This window comes from Mytilus edulis, chromosome 12 (assembly GCF_963676685.1).
Source record: "Mytilus edulis chromosome 12, xbMytEdul2.2, whole genome shotgun sequence".
NCBI lineage: Eukaryota > Metazoa > Mollusca > Bivalvia > Mytilida > Mytilidae > Mytilus > Mytilus edulis.
The window spans coordinates 49,145,730-49,164,774 of NC_092355.1; the positions used below are offsets into that span (position 1 = coordinate 49,145,730).

Sequence of the window (19,045 nt, forward strand, 5' to 3'; positions counted from 1 at the left end):
TCTAGTTTAAAAAATGTGTGGCGTGACCTGGTCAACCAACCAAGATGGCCGCCACCGCTAAAAATAGAACATAGGGGTAAAATGCAGTTTTTGGCTTATAACTCAAAAACCAAAGCATTTTGAGGAAATCTGACATGGGATAAAAATGTTTATCAGGTCAAGATCTATCTGCCCTGAAATTTTCAGATGAATCGGTCAATCGGTTGTTGGGTTGCTGCCCCTGAATTGGTAATTTTGAGGAAATTTTGCTGTTTTTGGTTATTATCTTGAATATTATTATAGATAGAGATAAATTGTAAACAGCAATAATGTTCAGCAAAGTAAGATCTACAAATAAGTCAACATGACCAAAATGGTCAGTTGACCCCTTTAGGAGTTATTGCCCTTTATAGTCAATCTTTAACCATTTTTCATAAATCTAAGTACTCTTTTACAAAATTTCCACTGAAACTACTAGGCCACAATCATCTTTGGGGTATCTAGTTTGAAAAATGTGTATGACCTGGCCATTCAACCAAGATGGCCGCCACGGCTAAAAATAGAACATAGGGGTAAAATGCAGTTTTTGGCTTATAACTATGAATTCAAAGCATCTAGAGCAAATCTGACAAGAAGTTAAATTGTTAATCAAGTCAATATCTATCTGCCCTGAATTTTTCAGATGAATTGGACAACTGGTTGTTGGGTTGCTGCCCTCCAATTGGTAATTTTTAAAGAAATTTTGCCGTTTTTGGTTATCTTGAATACTATTATAGATAGCGATAAACTGTAAACAGCAATAATGTTCAGCAAAGTAAGATCTACAAATAAGTCAACATGACCTAAATGGTCAATTGACCCCTTAAGGAGTTATTGCCCTTTATAGTCAATTTTTAACAATTTTCATTAATTTGGTAAATATATGTAAATTTTTACCAAATATAGTTCTCTGTTACTAATGGGCAAAGTTCATTATAGATATAATTGTAAGAAGCAAAATCGTTCAGTAAAGTAAGAACTTCAAACACATCACCATCACCAAAATACAATTTTGTCATGAATCCATTTGTGTCCTTTGTTTAATATGCACATAGACCAAGGTGAGCGACACAGGCTCTTTAGAGCCTCTAGTTAATGTGCCCATTTCTAGTTAACAATAATAATTAATTAAATTTTAGCTTTTTTGTATTCTGTGTAGATAAGTGGGGTGAGTTGGCAGTAGTAATATTAATGGGATTTAACCCATTTCACAAGTCAATGCAAGTGGGGCAATTTGGCAAACCAGTTTGAGGCGAATTTTTTAAAAAGTGGGTCGAGTTGGTGAAAAAGTGGGGCGATATGCCAGTGGGGCAATTTGTCATAGATTCTTCACTTCAAGTTGTTCCAGGGGACATTTGTGATCAACAGAAATTTGATTCCATTCTTTTAAAACCAGGAATCACAACAGAAATGAACTTGTTATGACTTACTCACTGCTTAATCATTTTCCTTATATAAGACATTTTAATCAATAATTTGGAAATCATTTCTATTAAATTGGAACCAAGGATTTGTGCAAATCCTTATTGGAACCATTCTGTTGTTAATATATCAAGAGTAAATCACTTTTACTTTCGATTTTCACTGTTTAAATGAAATGAAAACGGTAAGTGACATTTTTATGATAAATTCAAAATGAATCCCGATTCTCCACAGATTTTTTCATATGTTTAATTTTTTAGATAAATTTGACAAGTAAGGCCAAAAATAAAATATTGTTTGTTTCCCCTCCCACCACCGACCCGGTAGAATCACTGTGACTCGAAAATTTTTATTGGCCAGTCTTGTCCAAAAATTTTTTTGTTGCTACATTGTATGTTGGTTTTTTGGTGATATCTTTCCCATGCTGTAGTAAACATGCGTTGGTTTTTTGTCATACCTTTCCGATGCTGTAATCAACAAGCGTTTTAGATCAAGGCATTTTTGCATTGAAGTGTCTATGATACGTGAATTCCCTGCTTTCACCTCTTGTGTAAACAAGACCATTTTAAATGTGTTTTTATTTTTCAATTTATGGCATGAAATTTACAAAAGGGCACGTTTTACGTTATAACTGCATCAGTTGAATTTGTAAATACTTAAAGTATTCTACGAACAACAAAACATATAAGTGAAGCTTTGTTTTTTATAGAACTCGAAAAAATATGCAAATCTTTTGTTTAGGAATTAATTGACCAAGCTGCATGATCCAGGTGCAACTGAACATAACTGAATTATGTTCACTTTTATTGAAAATGTTTATTCATTAAATTTTAATTCCCAAGTCATAAACATATATCTTTTTGTCATCTCATAATTGATAATCGAGGTATGAATTGGTGAACACAGGAATTGTTTTGTTGTGAGTTATGCATCAAATTAGACTTGAAATAAGCTTGATTTTTTACTAATTAAACGCTTGCTTTCATTAAACATTGTTGTCACATGAAGGATGTGTGCTTTTGTAGATTTCATACCATAAAATGAATAGGAAAAAGGAGCTCCCTGTATACTGTTTTTAACATCAGAAAACTGGGGTGTACACTGAATACAGGGAATACCCCACTTTTTTGTTAAAATTCAATATAGAAAAATTATATCAAGAAATAAAATAAAATAATTTGCCTACCTACCTACCCATACCCTGATAACCTCAGTCCGGGAGAGGAAACAAAGATATTTTTAATGTTGGCCTAAGGGATATATATATTTGTATCTCTAGTGTAACAATGTGTAATTGATACTTAATGGTTTCATACAGTCACGTATGCATGTGCAGTACATGTACATATTAAAGGAACTTGAAGCACCTGTTTGACTCATGAAATCATTTCTGAGCATTTTCTTTTATTTCTAAATTGTTGAAAGTTCTGATGAAAATTAATATCAAATATGACGAAAACAGTTCAAAACTACTACAAACAATAGTGTCAGTGATGACGCTTTTTGACGCCACCCCTTTTACTCCATAATGACGCCTTTTGACCCCTGTGTAGGACCTTAGTTGAAATGCTTTGACTACAAAATGTCTGCATACAAAAAAATGTATCCAATATGAAAAGGATATTCTCGAGAATATCTAATTTGAATTACATTGATGAAATATTTATTTTCACAATGCATAAAATACTTTAAAATTGATGATTTTTTTTTTATTGAATAAATTCTATGCAAATCATGTATGTAAGAAACAAAATTGCATGGAGGAAAGGGTTAAATGCAGATCAGAAATGGACTTTTCTTCAAAAGCAGATACATTTATTGGCTTACATGAACCATGTAAACATGTACATATGAAAATGAACTCTTTTTTTAACTTCAGATAACAATGTAAAGCAGAAAGATGACAACTTGTACAGAGAGTGTACCAAGCCTAATAAAAGAGCTATGTGAAAATTGTCTGAAACATGATCCACAGCGGGCTTTTCTCACACAACCGACAGAAACGAGAGAGCACATCAATAGGACGTTACAGAGGAAGGTTTATGATACTGTGTTTGGTTATCTCAGAAGTCAACAGAGGTACTTGTTATGTTTGTATAGCTCTCAATTATTGTTTCACATTTTCAGTTTACACTTCAGCTTTATCACAACCTTCAAATTCAATCATGTCAATTAATGGAGATGACATCAGTCTGCACCATTAGCCACTAGTCTGAAACCCCAGCCTAGTAAAATTTTATTTTGACTAGCAAATATTTGCCAAACTTTGATTAGAAATATAAGGAAAATGGAGGAATATTGGTCTGAACAGTTGTTGGTGTAGACTGTGGCATTGCCTTTCAAGTTCTCTTTTTTTTCATCTGACATAAGATTTTAACCAAAAGTTTCTTTGAATAATCATGTGGTTATGAGCAGGATGAGTATCTTAATCTTTTTAAGGTAAAGATTGCATGAAATGCAATCAAAACCTTATGGGACTGACTTGATATCTAACCTTACAAGACTTATCACTACCTTTTTTGATACACAAAATATAGTGCATTGATCATAACATTTTATACATCCTATCCATGAACATTTCCACAAATTTATCGAAGTAATATTTGCTCAGATAATCAAGGTAGTGAAGGTACAAAATGATGTTACACTTGTCAAGAAAATTACATGACTTTTGCAAGGTGCAGGAATCTAATATCTGTTCTTAAAAACATAAATGAGGCCAAAAATAAAATATTGTTTGTTTCCCCTCACACGACCGACCCGGTAAAATCACCGCGACCCGAAAAATTTTATTGGCCATTCTTGTACACTATTTTTTTGTTTTTTTTGCTATGTTGGTTATTTGTGATATCTTTCCGATGCTGTAGTCAACGAGCGTTTTAAATCAAGGTATTTTTGCATTGAAGCCTCTACATGATTCGGAATTAAGGAAAACAAACAAAATGCTTTGCCACACGATTTGTTTGTGTGCAAGGGTGATCTTTTTAAAAAAAAAAAAAAACCTGAAGCATCTTTCAACCCGCTGATTGCATCTATATTTGCTTTGTGTCTAACCTCTGTTCCTGTTTAAAGGATACAATCTTAAAGACTTTGAGTAAAAATGGCCCGACTCGTGCTTTAAAATCTATCTACTTTATCTTTGAACAGGTTGGGCACAAGTCAGGAAATGTGGGCCCTGTTTTCTGGTGTAAAACAAACCCAGTTTAAATGGGGTTTCCTTTTTTTCATTTATGGCATGAAAATTACAAAGGGGGACGTTATAACTGCATCAGTAGAATTCGTAAATACTTATTAAAAGCATTTTAGGAAATACAAAACATGAATACAAAGTGAAGCCTTGTTTCTTCTAGAACTCGAAAAAACATACAAATCTTTGTTTAGGAATCAATTGACCAAGCTGCATGATCCAGGTGTAACTGAACATAACTGATTTATGTTCACTTCAATTGAAAAAATTTATACATTGAATTTTAATTTCCAAGTGATTAACATACCTGTATCTTTTTGTCATCTCATAATTGATGATCAAGGTATTCATTGGTGAACAAAGGAATTGTTTTGTTGTGAGTTATGCATCAAATTAGACTTGAAATAAGCTTGATTTTTTAACTAAAAGAACACTTGCTATCATTAAGCATTGTTATCACAAGTAGAATGTGCGCTTTTATAGATTTTATTAGATTAAATGAATAGGAAAAAAAAGGAGTTCCTGTATACTGTTTTTTTTAACACCAGAAAACTGGGGTGTCCACTGAATTAGAATACAGGGAATACCCCACTTTTCTTGACTTGAGCCTTACCTGTTGAATTTTGTACAAATTCAATATAGAAAACCATATCAAGAAATAAAATAAAATAATTTGCCTACCTACCTACCCATACCCTAACAACCCCAGTCGGGAGAGGGGAAACAAAGATATTTTTAATGTTGGCCTGATGTCATTGTTAAAGCCATCTTAAAAAAATTGGAGTTATCTTCCTTTGTCTAGAATTGCTGTTAAATCCACTACAACAAATGCAATATTTAATTTCACTTCCCACTGATAAATTGAAGCAATCTTTACCCTCAGTGCTTACAAGCTTTTTGATTATTATTTTAGATTTAAAAAAAAAAATTGAGGAGGTTAGATATGAACATGAGAAAGAGCAGAAATGTTTAGTAAAATCAAATAATGTTTAACCAGAGCCATATTTGTTAAATAAATTTCTCTAATTCTTACTTGATTTATCCTTTTCCTGACCTGTTGACTATTTTTATTTAATCAACATGTGATCGGTTTGATTTCAGTTCTTCATTGGTCAATATTTGATTATGAATTTTCTTGCTTTCCTCTGAAATTCGTATTGTGAAGTCATGGAAAAAGGTGACCATGCCTGATGATATTGCCTAGAAAGAACACATGTTTTTGCAGGTCTTTTGAAAAGAAAGACTTAAGATTGTTTTCATATCGTATGAAAATCATTAGAAAAATAGATTTCACCACCAAATCTCGTGTAATATGATATTCTCAACAGTTAGATTTTAAATATTTAAAATGCTCGGCGAGCATCACATTTTAAATATGAAAATTTAACTGTCTCTAGTGGATAAATATCGTATCACATCTGCTTCAGTGGTAGACTCAACATTTACTATACATGGTTACAGAGAAAGATAAGAGCATTGTCATAAATTGTACCAAATGTTTTTTTATTTAGATAACTGATTAATGATACATGGTATATTTGTACATGTATGTTTCATGTATGTCAGCCATTTTTAAAAACATGTTTATTTTACTTTCTGTTTTTGTTATAGAATTGATGACAAAGGAAAGGATGAAAGAATCAACATACTATCCTTCATTCTTCAGCTGAGATACAAGAGAAAGTTTGATGAGGCTAACAGACTAGAATCTTTATTTGACAGTTTACTGGGAGGTATGGATGGGTGGCAGATAACCCACACCAAATTCAGAAATAAGAAGTTGTTGACATATATATTACATGTAGTTCATGTTAGCCAAGACTCCCTAACATATTATTGAAGGGAAAGTGTCAAATATGGTCCCCATATAAATAGACTATACCATCTCTTATGCTCCTGGGAGAAATGAATTTTACCCCTCCTCTTGTCAGCCAAAACTACTTGATATACATGTACAGTGTTCTCCCCAGGGTCTTTTAGCATCATAGTAATATGATGCTATATTGCTAGAATGTGATGCTATCTGAAATTATTTTCTGATAGATATTGTTATGGATGTGATGCTATATTTTCTAGAAACAAGATGGTATTTCAAAATTTCCTGTTTACCAGGGTGATATAAAAAATTCTTAAGGAGAATACTGAATGTATGCTTAAAGCAAAAATTAAGAATATATTTGCCTATATAGATATCTAGATATCTCCTTTACTATCTACCGGTATCTAAAATGTACATGTGTCAACGACTGTCGTGTCTCATTTTAGATTGTTTTCCGAAAAATATTCTGTCTAGAATATATATAATATATGTACATGAAAATCAAAATAAAAAATCCAATATTTCACCTGTATACTACAGCTTTATAATATAAGAATGAGGAGGTGTGAATAACGTAAGATTGCCAATGAGACAACTATCCACCAAAGGTCAAATGTGAGCCATTACAGACAACTGTATGGCCTTCAACAATGAGAAATCACATACCATATGGTCAGCTATAAATGGCCTCTGACATAAAAGTTAGAAACAGTTCAATATAGAAATTGTTGAGCCTTTTTGTTGTATTCCTGTCCCTACTATTATGTAACCATTTACAGGCAACTGTATGGCCTTCAACAATGAGAAATCACATACCATATGATCTGACAGCTATAAATGGCCCCTGACATAAAAATTAGAAACAGTTCAATTGAGAAATTGTTGAGCCTTTTTGTTGAATTGCTGTCCATATTATTATGTAAGCAATTATATGCAACTGTCATGACTGTATGACCTTCAACAATCAGAAACTTCGTCAAAATGGCAATCATGTGCAAATTATCTATATTAAACAGGCACACAGCATATTTCTTTAATACCTTTACAATGTTATGTAAAGGGAAATTGTAATCACAAGGATAACCAATCTTGTTGTAGGAGATCGAAAAAGTGCTCGATCTCCAATTGTTAAGTGTTTGGATTAAAAATAAGATGTTTTTTTATCAGATGAAGAAGACAGTGTTGAGCAGGAATCCATCAGATCAGTATTAACATTACTTGTGGCTTTGGCAGAATTTCCCAACCAGACAGATAAAGAAGTTGTTGGATATGGAGAGACAAAGTACCCAGTTGTCAGACCTGAACAGGTATGCTTAAAGGGATAATCTGAACTGGGATCCAGTTGTAAAACCTAAACAAAAATGGTTTAAAAGGGAGAATCCGACATATTTATTCAGTTGTCAGACCTAAACTACGTTTGCTTAAAGTAATTGGATCATCTGACATGTCTGACCAGGTACCAAGCTGTCAGGTCAAAACATGTATGCTTTAAGAGGATAATCCAAACGGGTATCCTTTAAGTAAAGAGATAATCTGAACAGGTACCCAGTTTTAAACTAGTACATCTTAGCAGCAATATAAGTCTTACTTAAAAATAAGAGAATCAATAGTGAAGAATTCTGAACAGGAACCCAGTAGACTTGAAGAGGTCAGCTTGCAATAAAGGAAACTATATATAGGTATTTTTCAATTGTGGATCCTCTTTAAAAAAGACAATTTTACAGTATTTGCTTTAACAACTAAAACATTTCTAAAGAATGAATTACAAAAAATCAATGTCATTGTATTTTGAATATTGATTGATTTTAATATTTTCCTTTACCTTTGCAATATTCCCTATAGTATAAATATTGTCCGTTTCTATCAAGCAATACCTTAAAATTTAAAGTGGCATCAAATGCTACAAAACAAAAAACATAGCGGAAAGAAATAGAACTAAACCTCAGGGTTTTTAACCGGATTTTTGTGACAAAAATGTCGGTTATTGATTTGGGGATGTACGGCGGGCGGGCGGTCGGGCGGGCGGGCGGGCGGCAATCAAATGTTGTCCGTGCATTAACTCATGAACCGTTCAACCAAAGCTTTTAAAATTTTAATATGTTATTACTGGCAACTATACGAAGGTCAAGTTCAATAATGGCGATTTTGACTTTTACCGTTCATGAGTTATGGTTCTTGAAAGATTGAAAAAATGGAGTTGTCCGTGCATTTACGCATGAACTGTTCTACCAAAGCTTCCCAAATTTTAATATGTTGTTACTAATGACAGAATGGAGGTCAAGTTCAATAATGACGAATTTGACTTTTACCGTTCAGGAGTTATGGTTCTTGAAAGATTGAAAAATGGAGTTTCCAGTCGTGTCCGTGCATTTATGCATGAACTGTTCTACCAAAGCTTCTGAAATTTTAATATGCTGTTACTGATGACAAAATGGAGGTCAAGTTCAATAATGACGATTTTGACTTTTACCGTTCAGGAGTTATGGTTCTTGAAAGATTGAAAAATGGTGTTTCCTGTCGTGTCCGTGCATTTTCTCATGAACCATTCAACCAAAGCTTTTGAAATTTTAATATGTTGTTACTGATGACAAAATAGAGGTCAAGTTCAATAATGACGATTTTGACTTTTACCGTTCAGGAGTTATGGTTCTTGAAAGATCGTAAAATGGTGTTTCCATTCACGTTGTTGCATTTACTCATGAACCATTCAATCTAAGCTTTTCAAATTTTAATATGTTGATACTGATGACAAAATGGAGGTCAAATTTGATATTGACGATTTTCACTTTCACCATTTATCAGTAATGGTTCTTGTGATATTGCCAGGACACAAATAAATGTTAATAAATCCGGTTTGCTGTCGTTGTGACAGCCTCTTGTTTTTATTACAGAGAAACAAACTTTTGTTTTTACAGACAGATACCCTAGTGTTACCATGGGGACCACAGTGTTATGGAGATTGTCATGTGACTCAACCAGACAACAAGTTTTACATGCATTATCCACTGTAAGATTTTATAGTATTGTCAGTTTATAGTACAGGACTCCATTGTCACTATTGTCATCACTGTGATATGAAAATTGTAAATTGAGACCAACACACATCAAGTTGTACATGAAAATAAGAGGTGTGGCAATAGATTGTCAATAAGAAAATATACCATTTAGACAAATTACAGCTAGAAGGTAAAACTTCTGCAACTGCATTTCTGTTACCGTCTGCCCAAATCAAAAGTTCTTTTACCCACTCGTTTTAGATTAGCAGCTGACATTGTCTCTGACTTACAAAAGACAAAGCTATTGACTTTTCCCTTAGAATACTCATTCTGATACCAAAAGGACAGTCAAACTCATAAATCGAAAGTAAACTGACAACGCCATTGCTAAAAATGAAAAAGACAAATAGACAACAATAATACACATGAAACAACATAGAAAACTAAAGAATAAGCAACACGAACCCCACCAAAAACTAGGTAACATTTGTGGTATTCCCTGAAGTGTATTATTTCTATTTTTAGGGAGATTTTTATGGCTGATCCAGTGAGACAACCTGAACCTTTTACTAAGGTAATTGATATTTATTAAAGTTATAGGAGATAAAAGAGATATTTGGAGTCCTTGCTAAAAAAGAAAGATTTTTAAAATGGGTTTGAGAAAATATTTTAACTTGCTGCCATGATCATTATCTCATTGCCCGATTGGTGAATTAAAGTGTTGTTCAGTCAATTCTTCAAAAAAAAAAATGGCTGTTCTCCCAAGATTTATCATTAAATACAAACAGAGAACAAAAAATACTAATTATAAGGATAAATGTTAGGGGAATATGAATTCACACTGGTATACATTTATCTTTTTAATTACAATTCTAGATCTTTCAAGTAACACCAGGAACAGATCTCCAAGGAAACAGTTTGTTTAATGTAAAGGTATTTAATGCATATTACACATATCTATAAGTACACTTCCAATACACTTTATCTCGATTTGTCCATCTTAACAAGATATCAGATGTCACTTTCTGATATTGATGCCTCAAGAGAAAATACCTGTGACATAGTTCGAATGTTATTATTGTATGCCCTTAAGTTTCTTAGAATTCTGAATAGCAACAAGATGTATATTGCTTATTTTATGATCCAATTACAAAAGAGTTAAGAAGATTTTGAAAATTAATAAAGAAAGAATGGAAAAAGAAAATTGAGGATAACTTTCCAGTTTACATACCATTTAATACATGTTCTTTTATACTTTGCATTATGAACGACAAAAAGGAAAAGGTAAATTAAGATTGACTTGAAATCCAGTTTATACAGATTATTTGATATATTTACTCTTATACTTTGCCTGATGTTTGACATTATTTTGACCATTTATAGGGGTATCTCAATGATCAACATGAAAGAATGACAACTGGTACCCTGTTTGGTGGACTGGTACAAGGAAAGTTTACCTCCCTTGAAGACAAATTAGAACTTCCTGATTTACCAGATGACGAAGATAGTGGGTATGTTTACGGCCGATTCCATTGAGTGTGTAGGCAAAGGTAATATCTTTGATTAGCTTGCTTGCAAGCTGAACCGTGAAGTCATTATAAGGTAAGGTATACTACCCTCCTTTTGAAGAAGAATAGTTCTACAGACAGATAGATTGGTTATCTGTTGGACTAGTCTACTTTAAAAGGAGCGTAGTAAACATAAACCTAATAGTGACTTCACGGTTCAGCTAGCAAGCACGCTAACCAAAGATAGTATCTTTGCCTACACACTCTATGGAATTGACTGTAATAAAAAATTTATGATGAATTATTATTTTTTGTTTACAAAACAATGTATCTATTTAAAAAGTGTTCTCAGTAACAGAATATAATTAGCATACTAGTCTATTTTTATTCAGAGCTGGGCACTGATGTAATTTTTGTTACAGGAGGAAAAGAACTTGGAACCTCTTTTTTTGTTATAGTCATATAAAAATAAGGAGATGTGGTATGCATTAATGATTTCCAATGAAACAACTGTCCACAAGAGACCAAATGACTAACATTGCTTTTAATTTCAGGACCAACCTTAGAAATAAAGGGAAATTCTCTAACCATTTTTTGGTAATATATTTACAGCAGAGCAAATCAAATGAAGATTAGTGATATTTTTTTTTGCTTCAAGTTTTTACTGCCCGTTTTAAAGTTAAATTTAGTAGTACATGTCTGTAACAACTCAATTAAGATGTGATGTGACTATTATCTGTGAGTTTAAACTCCTTTGGGACTGAAATTTTATACAAACTTGACATGTGTTCAGATTGTACAAGTTGATTTTAATTTCCTACAAAATATTTATTGCAAGTCCTTATACAGGAGTTATACTTAGAGATGCTTACACATGATTCGGTTTACATTGTTTACATGCTAGCTTTTTTATTTCAGAATGTTTGAAATAAGAATTCCAAGTGTTCAATCTATTGATAAAATGGTAAGATGTTGATTGGGTAGATGAACTATTTAAGGAGGTAGACCTAGGTAAAGGGAAGTAACTCTTAAAATCATCAGTACGTTTGTGTCAACCATTTTTAAAAATACATTCTAAGCTTCTAGGTTACATAGATTATTTTCAATCTGTTTCAGGTAAATGCTTAAAATACATTGATGAACTAGACTTTTGCAAACGCTTAACTGATTTAAAGAGTTATCTCCCTGAACCAAGGTCTAACCCCTTAAACAGAATTTTAAATTGACAAATTGTTTTGTGAAGTTGCAATGTCTTATATAAAAAAAGAAGATGTGGTATGATTGCCAATGAGACAACTATCCACAAAAGACCAAAATGACACAGACATTAACAACTATAGGTCAACGTACGGCCTTCAACAATGAGCAAAGCCCATACCGCATAGTCAGCTACATGTATAATAGGCCCCGATAAGACAATGTAAAACATTATGTCTGTTTCATGAGCCATTTAGATTATAAAATACAAGTAGGAATAGCATGTAATTAGATATATTAATGCTGTCATATCTAACAGTAATTTTCTATCACAAAAATATAAATAAAGCATGTTAATTTGTATTACATTTGAGACATATGTAGTAGTTTTAACATTAAACAATGAGATGAGGACGCTAAAGGAAGCTGCTAATATATTGACAACAGGGGCCATGTTAAGATTTCATATGATAGCATAAAAATCTTAGTTTATCCCACATAATCTTCACAAAAGAAGGATTTCATTTTGTCTGTATATCATTTAAAAATCCTTAGAAAAACCGATCCTACCACCAAATGGTAATTTTTGAAATCTCAAGAAGAGATTTTATATGAATTTATAGGGTTAAATATACTTACCATGAAATTACATTTATATTATATAGAATATGTTTGCTTTCACAACATGTTCTCATCGCAATTAACTAGGTGATTAAAAATTACATCCATGAGATGTACTCACCTACGTCATAGTTCACCTGTGTAACATACACTAGCTTTAGTTTTAATTTGTCGTTTAATTGAATAATTTCAATTAAGTGAACAAAAAACTGAATTTATTCCAGGGGTGGTGGTGGATTGTGGTAAGTATATTTAACCCTATAAATTCATATAAAATCTCTTCTTGAGATTTCAAAAATTACCATTTTATATGAATTTGGTTAAATATACTTACCATGAAATTACATTTATATTATATAGAATATTTACTGATTAACAAGCAGTATTTCTTTTGGTGGAGGATAAATTCTCTCACACACATACAATTTCAACATATAAAAAATTATGTGAAATTTTTTAAAAAGTAACTCCATTAAATTTTGTAAATACGGATATTAGTAAAAACCGAAATTACTGAATTTATTATACAATGAAGCTATGCTGCATAACTATATGTATCAATGGCAAACTTTGCAGATTGTATAAATACAAGTATGCAAAATTAATAGACTTGATGTAGAGTTGTCTCAATGGCACTCACATGTATATATATACCCCATATTTCTATATCTGATGAATAAATAATCTGCAGGTCAGTATAGAAATAATTATATTAAAGCTCCTTCATTATGAGCTAAATGTGTTGTAATATTTATGCAACAGTAAATAAGCATTTATTTCTGAATAGGTTGTTCTTGTTGCTTGTACAAATCGACAAGAACTAATCCAACCTTAATTTCATTACTTTCCACTTTGAAAATTAAGTTTATTTGGAAACATTATTACCTTTCTTTAACTTTCCATTGTTTTCTCTATATTAATATAATAACAGATAATATATGATTGCTGTCGTCTTTTGATAACCTGATCAATATCACATCTTTCGAAATAAATTCTTTTCTACTTAATTAAAGAATTATAAACCATTAAAATATACTTTGTAAATAGGTGTCCTTAATACAATCAAAGTTTATTAAAGACTCAAACCAAAGTTGTTTCATGATTATGCTAAATCTGGATTCATCTTTAAACTTTTTTAAAGTTATAGTCCCTGAGAATTTGCTTCTCTGCTAGATATACTACTTTTAATATTTCATAGATTTAGAATAAAATATTTTCATCAAGAGAAGTCTTGTACTATTGTATAATGACAATTCTCTAAACTGACTAAATTTAAAAAATCTGATAAAATTTCTATGAGTGGTAGAACCTTTGAATACAATGTCTACCATTTCAACCATGAACAATATTTTTGTTTTTTATTGGACTACTCAAGTTTAAAAATACAGAAATGGACAAATCAGTGGAAAAGTTTCAGTATACATGTTTCCATTGATATACTGCTTCCACAGAACATTTGGATGTTGAGCTGAATTAAAGCCATGATTGTTGTCCTTATAAGTCCAAAAAGAATGCTAACAGATGATTTTCTCCAGCTATGAAAAATCTGTCTAAAAAGAAATGTTTTGATATTTCTAATTAACATTCACAACGGTTAACTTTCTAGAATATCTTGCCATGTACAGTTCCAAATTTAAAGAAACAAAAATTTGACATAATGAACAACTCTTGTATGTTGCTCTTGACAATTGTTTATATTAATTTCAGAAATTATTTCGCTATCAGAAATACTAAAATGCAACTTGTCAAATATAGTTCTATAGTTGTATTTAAAGAAAAACACTTGTTTGGCAATATGGAAAACACTTGTACCAACTTGCAGTATCCTTAAGTGTTCTTAGTTATTTCAGAAATGGTTTCACTATCAAAAATGTTCATTTTATTTCTGTCTTGGTTCACCTCATCTGAATCCTATACATTCTGATACGATTCAATACATGTATATATCAACCAAACAGCTTTTGGTAGTATTTTGTGAATTCAACCCAGTCATTTGGTTAACTTAGTCACTCAGAAGAATTTTGCATTTGTCCCCAGATTTGGCAAAAACAAAATTAATGTGATTTAAATAATCACATCTTTCAAAACAATATTGAATCAAAATTCAAAGTAATTGTTTAAAATAAACACATTTCAATTTTGTGTAGCATATTCTTGCATAAGATACTAACTGTATGCTATATATTTATATTATTCTGGCTGGTAATATGGAAATTGAAAAGTGAATAATTACCATCAATTCCGAGGTTAAAATCACATGCATTCGGAAAACCTTCCTGCATATAGATAATATACAACTTGACTTTGACCAGACTAGATTTTTGTAACTTTATGCTTATAATGAGCAAAAATAAACATAAACAGTGACATTTTAATATTTAGGTATAATATTAAGAAAATGTCTCGCATTTGATTTGATATAATCATGGAATTATCATACTATATTTTACTTCCAAGTACTATTCTTAGACTATTGAAAGCTATTTGCTAACTATTAATCAGTCTTTTAAATAAATTGCTTTTCCTACATTTTGCTGTAAGATTAACTGCTTCTACACTGGTGCTAAAATTTGAGAACCAATTAAAATGTATATATATTATATGTTTATATTGGTACATCATGTGTTACTCCAAAAAAAAAAAACTCTTCTTTTTTTCTGCATCTTGTAAAGACTGACTAAATAAAAGGTTTATATAAAGAGCTGTATAATAGATAGTTTCAAATCTTGAGAACTACTTCAATTTCCTAGACCATGGCTAGCATTTTAAATAAATCCTGCATCCACAATGCTTTAAATCTTATTTATTTATTTACCAATATTTTACTAATTTTCTTACAAGATCTAAATTAATGATAATCTTGTTTCTATAAATCAGCATATTTGAGTCCTCTATACATCAGAATTCTGAATCAATATTTAACTCTAAGAAAAACAATGTGTAGCCATTGCATAAACTGTTGGGTTCTACCAATCTCACAATAAGAATAAAACGGACCCAATGAATGAATCCTTATAGCAGAAACTTGCCCATCTGTTGGCATTGCTTAGAAAACTTAAGATGTAAATTAAGGCATAATTTTCTATCTTTAAAAGAGCATCCAAACTCCTTTTGCTTTCATGATTGGAAGATATATGTATAATTTGACAGTGATTCCCATATAGTGAGGGTAAGATAGTCTCTTAAGTCTTACGTTATCACCTCTTTTTTTTTTTTTTTTTTTTTTCTTTTTTTTTTTTTGTACTCAAAACAAAACAGAATTAGTACATATTATATTTAATAAATGCATTGGCAATGTACACTCTGAATTATGTAATCAATATATAAGCCATTACCTTGAATGAGTCTTTTTGAAATGCATCATGGCATCCCCTAAATTCTTTATTCAATAGACAATCTAATGTTTACATAAAAACATATAAAAGCCTTTGTTTCCTTACTGCCGACAAAAACAAACAATTGGTTATAGCAGTTCATACTTATAATATTCATGTTCTTCTTGTCATAAGTAAACTGACCATGAAATTTAATATAAGTAAAAAGAGTTGTCACAAGCTATCAACTGTATTTAGAACAGTGCTCCATTCTTACTGTCTCCATGTCTGTTAGAGCATTGGAGAATTATTTATCAGTAAAAAAATAATTAAATATTTACAGCAATTTGCTGTTCTGGAAAAATATTTCAGGCTTCTAAGAATTACTGTCCTGATTTAAACTGGACATATTTAAAAGAAGTATGTATTGGTATGCTTAAACTACAATCACATTTGTATTGTACTAGATAACAATGTATCATTTTCAGTGTCTTTAATATCTGTCTTGACTATTTCCAGACACTTGCTCAATATATTATCAATATGAGCAAATATGTTAATTGACTAAACTGTTGGTTCATCACAAAAAACAATGTGCAACCAAATATTAGCTATGCTTGTGGTGTTTTAAAATATAATAAAAATAGACATAATGTTCCCTGGGTGAAAGGATGTCTAGAAAAGTCAGATAGACCTGGACTTAAATTCACTAGTCTGATTCTAATTTATTTTATTTGCAACAATCATCCACGTGCAATTCTATGCTCCATAAATATCAATGTGCAATAAATAAATAGTTATGATCTAATTTTATGTAAGATATCAAATCTGTATTTTATTAGAATGAATGCAACTTACAGATTCTAAATCATGCATGTTGTTCTAGTTCCTATGTTTCCTGTATGAAACATGTCAACATTAATCAAATAGACTTGGGCAAAATCCCTATTCTATTTTAAGTCTATAGTGATCCATTGAGCACGTTTTATTTTCAATAAATATGGTTTATGTTCCCTGAATGAAATGTTAACCAAATAAACATCATCAGTTGTGGGCAAAATCCCTATTCTGATTGTGATGTATTTATCAACTGTTAAAACAGTATCACTGTTGGTCTACGCTCCCTGTATGGAACGTTTTCCAAGTAAAACAATCAGAAATGGGCAGATTCCCTTTTCTGATTGAAATTTATTGAACCAATTGAGGTTCTAGTCACAATAGTGGTATACGCTCCCATACGGACGTTATCCACATTAAAATAATCAGATCTGGTCAAAATACCTATTCTGATTTAATAGTTATGTGTTTACACAGTCTCGTGTACCAGGTGTACACGTAACAGACTGCAAATTGTAAACAATCGAACCAATTGAGGTTCTAGTGACAATAGTGGTATACGCTCCCATACGGACGTTTTCCACATGAAAAACAATCAGATCTGGTCATAATACCTATTCTCATTTTAATATAGTGATGTGTTTACACAGTCTCGTGTACAGACTGCAAATTGTAAACAATCGACTTTATCCAAACTTTACACTCGACCCGTTTCGTAGCATTGCTCTAATGCAGTGAAAAATCCGGTCAGCTGAGCGTGAAAAAAGAAATAAACATCCGTTTAAATATATATCTTTTTAAAAACGTAGCACTCACGTAACATGTCCGATTTTGACAGCTAAATTCTGCCTTTCCTCGAACCCGATTAAATGTTTGAAAATGGCGGCTAAACAAAGGTCATTTTCTATGTCGTCGTATTTCCAGACTCGTAAGCTGTAAAAATGACGAAAACGTGCATATCAGAAACTTGGCAGAAGCGCTGTATTCTGATTTACATTAAATTAATCGTATATTGATATTCCGAAAACAAATAATGTCTTTTATAAAACATAAGGATTTTCAACAGTAAACTGTTAAAAATCCTTGCCGACGAGAAACATGCGTTCTCTTGAACGCAAAAATTAAAACTAAAGCTAGTGTATGTTACACAGGTGAACTATGACGTAGGTGAGTACATCTCATGGATGTAATTTTTAATCACCTAGTTAATTGCGATGAGAACATGTTGTGAAAGCAAACATATTCTATATAATATAAATGTAATTTCATGGTAAGTATATTTAACCAAATTCATATAAAATCTCGTGCAATACGAAATTTCTCCACTCTCTACACTTAAATTTTTAACATTAGAATACTCATTTGAAAATTTAAATTTCTCAAGTTGAAAAATATTGTACCACATTTGATACAGTAGCAGAATCTATATATGACTGTGGGAATTGATTAATTATTTATTTATTAAAGGTTTTGGATGACAAGGCTTCAACGGGTATAGATACTATGTCTTGTAGTATTGTATCACAGGATTCTGGTATAGACACATCAATATGGGAGGAATGCTTATCTCATGTTCTTAGTAAACATTATACATGGGAGTCGAGTAAATGGTATGTATAGATACTATGTCTTGTAGTATTGTATCACAGGATTCTGGTATAGGTGTAATACCACCATTGATTTTCCCCTATTAGTCTTTGTTAAATTTGCACTTTTCAAAAAAATGTGCAGAATTTATCTTTGTTTCAAATAAAGAAATACTTGGCATGAGTAAAAGTTTATCCTGTCCAGTGCTATAGAAAATAATTCACATAACATTTCATTGCATATAAGAAAATAACCATCATTGGAAGTTAACAAATCAAATGTCTCCCCTTATTTTATCTGTGTACAAGGTTTAGTCACCATGTAACCTCAAGATTACAAAATTTTCTATAGAAATTCCAAATAAAAAATAATGGTGTTTTGAAATACCCAAGACATATGTTTATGACACAGAAATGTTTTTATTGCAATAAAATGTAGGATTAATTACCTACAACTGTCAAATTCAAGGGAATATTTTTTTAGACCTACTTTCGTATACAACCGGATGTGACGTATCATGATTTGGTGGTATTACACCT

The 19,045-nt window shown here is 31.5% G+C and overlaps 1 protein-coding gene across 1 annotated transcript in view; it reads left to right on the top strand.

Annotated features, from left to right (window-relative positions):
- Positions 1-3,407: 3,407 nt before the first annotated feature.
- Positions 3,408-19,045, top strand: part of LOC139498697 (gamma-tubulin complex component 6-like) — a gene marked incomplete at its 5' end in the record, with an annotated part of 47,672 nt that continues 32,034 nt past the window's right edge. Inside the window, 9 exon segments of the mRNA XM_071287221.1 lie at positions 3,408-3,519; positions 6,239-6,360; positions 7,614-7,753; positions 9,362-9,453; positions 9,968-10,016; positions 10,319-10,375; positions 10,826-10,953; positions 11,869-11,914; positions 18,387-18,529. Of these exon segments, the coding sequence (XP_071143322.1) occupies positions 3,408-3,519; positions 6,239-6,360; positions 7,614-7,753; positions 9,362-9,453; positions 9,968-10,016; positions 10,319-10,375; positions 10,826-10,953; positions 11,869-11,914; positions 18,387-18,529 (889 nt within the window).